This window comes from Euprymna scolopes, chromosome 1, assembly GCF_053919585.1.
Source record: "Euprymna scolopes isolate OS-2025 chromosome 1, ASM5391958v1, whole genome shotgun sequence".
Classification (NCBI taxonomy): domain Eukaryota; kingdom Metazoa; phylum Mollusca; class Cephalopoda; order Sepiida; family Sepiolidae; genus Euprymna; species Euprymna scolopes.
Window position 1 is genome coordinate 115,411,609 of NC_136482.1, and position 4,680 is coordinate 115,416,288.

The 4,680-nt window shown below is 33.4% G+C and overlaps 1 protein-coding gene across 12 annotated transcripts in view; it reads left to right on the top strand.

Moving 5' to 3' along the window:
• Nucleotides 1–3,706, top strand: part of LOC145266748 (uncharacterized) — a 141,504-nt gene extending 137,798 nt beyond the window's left edge. For all 12 annotated transcript variants that reach the window (XM_080122666.1, XM_080122651.1, XM_080122749.1 and 9 more), the window contains 2 exons: nt 1,263–1,592; nt 2,717–3,706. In XM_080122666.1, the coding sequence (XP_079978792.1) occupies nt 1,263–1,592; nt 2,717–2,930 (544 nt within the window). In that variant the 3' untranslated portion in view covers nt 2,931–3,706. The remainder of the gene's footprint in view (nt 1–1,262; nt 1,593–2,716) is intronic.
• Nucleotides 3,707–4,680: the final 974 nt, after the last annotated feature.

Genomic DNA, 4,680 nt, shown 5'->3' on the forward strand with positions numbered 1-4,680 from the left:
TCATCTAGGAGAAGATAAATTCCAATTTCAAACCGCCTTTTTCATGTGGAATGCCTACTTATGTCTCCAGGAGTAAACTTCACGGAAAAACATGGTGGGGAACCTCTTAGACAATTTAGCATTACCAACAACTTTATTCTACTATATTCTGCCAAATTATATTAGCTTTGTTGTTCCTTTGGATCCATCAGCAGTACAGTACGTTAGTAGCAGCCTGTCCTCCATATCACATTGTCTAGACTAGCATCCAAAGAATGCGTCACTCATGGTCGATCCTTAAATATAATAGTTTTCTTTATCTTCTGTCAAATAGTCTTATAGTTGAGTAAAAACAACAACACAAACCCCAATTCCTTTAACATTTTACGGTTAACACTTGAATAAATTACAGAAGTTGTTGGTTGATGGTGGCATCAATAAATTCTTTTAAACACAGTGTGAACCTGTCTGCAAGCATCCACTGCATCACTATGTAATCGTTGTACATGTTGTGTCCAGCTTAAATTGTTTATTGATCCAGACAGTGCTGCAACAAAGAATCCTCACACCAATGAAAACCATGATTTATAATTTATAAACAAAGAATATTTTTGAAGATTACAATTGGTCTCCGTTTACGTAGTTGAATGACAGACTTGAACCAGCAGATCCTTGCCTGACCAAACCAAAATACAAAAAAAAACATTAATGCTGTCCTTCATTGAGAGCTCTAGGAGATCCGATCTGCCTGGAGAAGCCTCGTGACCAAACTGCTTCATAACTCCCTCAAAAACCAACTGCCAACTTCAAACGTTGAACTCCCACTTTCTCTTTTTTCTCCTCCTCTGACTCTGACCCCCCTCTCTTCCCTTGCCTGAAATCTTTTCACCTTTACTGATTCTGCCCTTTTGTTAGTGGTCATTATTTAATGGTTGCTGGAATGGTCTTCATTTTAGGGATCACCCATAGATGACCCTGGACATTGTTCCTCTCAGAAAGCTAATCCCAACTGTATTCTTCTCAGATATTTAGAGATATTTTCAGTTTTCTGTGCACCTTCTTTTCTTGACCTATTGATCTATTACTGCAACACCCACCATTTTTATGCACCAGCAAAATATGTTGTGTAATAAAGGTTTATACAAAATTGACATTCATTAATCTTTTTTACTAGAATTTACAAATCCTACAACCTGCAACTAACCTTTTCTGCAATTTTATTATAAATATATATTTGTTCAACCTTTGTGTTTATTGCTTTGTATTAATTTGTTTGCTTTCAGAAAACCCAGATTGAATACTCATGTTGCTCAACAAAACTCTCAACAGAACTCTCAACAAAACTCTCAGCAAAACTCTCAAGTGAATTCTCAACCAAGCCCCCAGCAAAATTCTCAACCAAGCCCCCAGCAAAATTCTCAACCAAGCCCCCAGCAAAATTCTCAACCAAGCCCCCAGCAAAATTCTCAACAAAATTCTCAGCCCAACCCTCAGCAAAACTCTCAGCCAAATCCTCAGCAAAATTCTCAACAATTTGCACCTCCCCCAAAGAAGGAAAAAAGTAATATCAAAAGAGAGAAAAACAACAGTAATTCAACAAAGAAGGCAAACAGGTAATTACTGTTGCATGAACAGTATGAGCTTTAAATGCGGTCTTTTCTAATGTTAAACAGAAATGAGTTCATAACTAATCTTCATTCGGTAAAGAATATATGGCGTTATTATTCTGCCAATGTGGACATCGTTCTGACATTAGGTGTAGAGAAGACAAATTTATAACCAATAATTAAAATGTCACTCTTTTTCGTTTTCTTTGTAATATAATTTTGAAACAACTTCATGAATTTATGAAAAACTGCATGAATTTAAAAATTATAAAAAAGATGGACATTTTGGGGCTGATCATATGAAATATTTTGAATAAAGTTATCTGTATATTCCTCTTACATATATGAGGAATTAGTGTAAATATTTTTCTCCCTCAATTAAAGGTGAAATTCAATTATTGATTTATGAAATGAATTATTGATTAAAAAAAAAAAGATATCCAACAAATGAGCTTAGTAACCAAATATTTTTGATACAAAAAATCAACTATAATCTATTATCTTATTTGGAATGTTATTTTCAAGGACTCATGCTGTAGTGGATAAAATATATGGTAAATTCATTTGTAAATTTAATTTTCTGGAAGTTGAAGGTTTAATCTTTGGTGTGGGTGACACTTAAAATACAATTGTGAATTCCTTAGGATATCTACATGATCGTGACTGAAGGAAGAAGAGCATGCTAACCTTGTGGATTAAGAAAGGGTTCTGTTCAACATTCTATGCAGATTCTAGAGTTTGATATGAAGATTTCTAAGTTATATAGGATATACCTGAAGGTCGGAGGTTACATTGACAGATATTGTAAAAATAAAACTCAAAATGAGAACAGTGGTTTGAAGAATTCAAAGAATATGAATAATCAATCCTGATCTCAATAACTTCAGAAAAATGAATACAATCTAATAATTCTGTTTCTTCCTATGAGGCTATCTGAAATGGGGCGGAATTTGTTTGTCTGTGACCTGGAGGTTCCTCACTTGTAAAAAATGTTCATGGGGGACACAAGCTCTTTTTGACTACTGGATTTCATTTCATATTTAACCAAGTAACTTGTTAACATTATTTGTTGTTTAAATTACTGTCCATGTTTTGTTTTTTTATTAATTGTTTATTTTAATTCTTTCCAGACCACCACGATTAAAGAACGTTGACCGAAGTAGCGCAACTCATATGTCCGTGACAGTGGGAAGTGTGACTGTTGTAATTACAGACTTTCAACCTAAGAAAGACAGACGATCCTCAACAGATACGCAGAATGTCAGTCCGTCAGACAGTAGTGATGCGTCCTCATCCACGGCAGGCAATGATTTTCACGAGGATTCCAGTGTTGACAACAACTGAGTCTTTAGACCTACATTATCTTTCCAAATCTGGACACTCATTACACACTTGCAAATTACATACATATATATATGTATATATATATATATATATATATATATATATGTATTAGTTTCAACTGTTTTCAGTTGGGATTTTGAGTTTTAATTTTTTTTTTTCCACCTCCCTGGCCAAAACTTTTAGATGTGAAGAAAAATATTGAAATTTTCATTTTACATTTTTTTTTTCGTATTTTCCATGATTTTTAACCGACCTAAAATTTTTAGACTTGAAATGGAAAACATTAAATAATTTTCGAAATCAAAACCAACATTTTTTAAAATTATTTTAAATAAAAACTTATTCCCTTCCCCTTTAAAAATTTTTTTTTTTTTTGTCATAAATATTACATAAAAAAATTCGGATAAAAAAAAATGTGCCAAGGAGGATAATGAACTATTTCCTGTTTTTGGATGTGCGTATGTATGTGGGAGGGATAATTCGTTTACATGATAATATATCATTGCTGATCAGTGACATTTGTCTTCTCAAAAATGTCTCCAAGAATTCTGCAAAAGGCCACCATTATAGACTGTTTTTAATGACTTTTTTCTTTTTTCTCGTGGGGAGGGCAGGATTGTGTCATTTTATTCTGACATTGTAGAAAAATGATGTATATTGTAAAAAAAAAAAAAAAAAAAAAAATCTTAAAATAAAACGGTGTGATTCCTGTCATATCAGCATGTGTGAACGTATGAATGGACATAATAAAATGTAATCAGTTTGATTGCATGGTATTTTTGGAGTCTTCCAGACTTTTTCTTGACAACATTTATATATTTGCTATAATTAAACTCTATCTGTTAGTTTTCATGCTTTTTTATATCCACACACACACACACACATTTATATATATACTAGCGGGGGTACCCGGCGTTGCCCGAGTGTTTGTTTCCGGGACGGGGGGGGAGTTTTAAAAAAATGTTATGGTAGGTAAGTAGGAAGGATCAAACCCGGAGTCATGAGTAAAAGTAGGAAAATAAAGTGTGAAAAAAAACAAAACATCTGCAACGTTAACAGTTCGGCCACCAAGAAAAGTCTATTCCAGTTGTTTAGGAAAAAAAAAAAAAAAAAAAACGACCACGGTAGGTCGGCGCGAACGTGAAAATATAACGTGAATTGTTCAGCACGCTAACCACTACGCCACAGAGCACTGCAGCTTAGTTTAGTGATTTTAAATAACTTCACATGAAAGAACTACGAAGCCAAACCGGTGTTCTCCTCTCAACTGTTCCTTGTGAACGATCCCCAAACGGTGTTAAGTGGTGGCAGGGGGAGGAGGAATTTATTAGAGAGAAAATATTTTACCACTTCCATTGATCTTAACCGATTTTGGCCATGACTTCTCAGCAGAAAAAGTATAGAAATCTAAGATTATCGAGGAATTTGAGAAATAATAAGCCTATAACACACCTCAGATATTGTTCTGCCGTTTGTGCATATTATATTTGCATGAAATATCTTGATTTTTAATCCTATTAAGGTCAAAATCCGACGGGAAAAAATAAGTTCATTTTATTTATATAGAAGATATATATACATACATATCTATATCAGTATATAGAAATCAAAAATTGCAAAAGAAAGACCTGATAGCTTAATGTTTTATCCACTGAAATGTGGGTTTTTTTCAAGAGCAAAGAAAAAACTAAAAGTTGTGTATGATATCATGTACTGCTTTTATTTATTCATTTATTTTTTCATTCTTAAA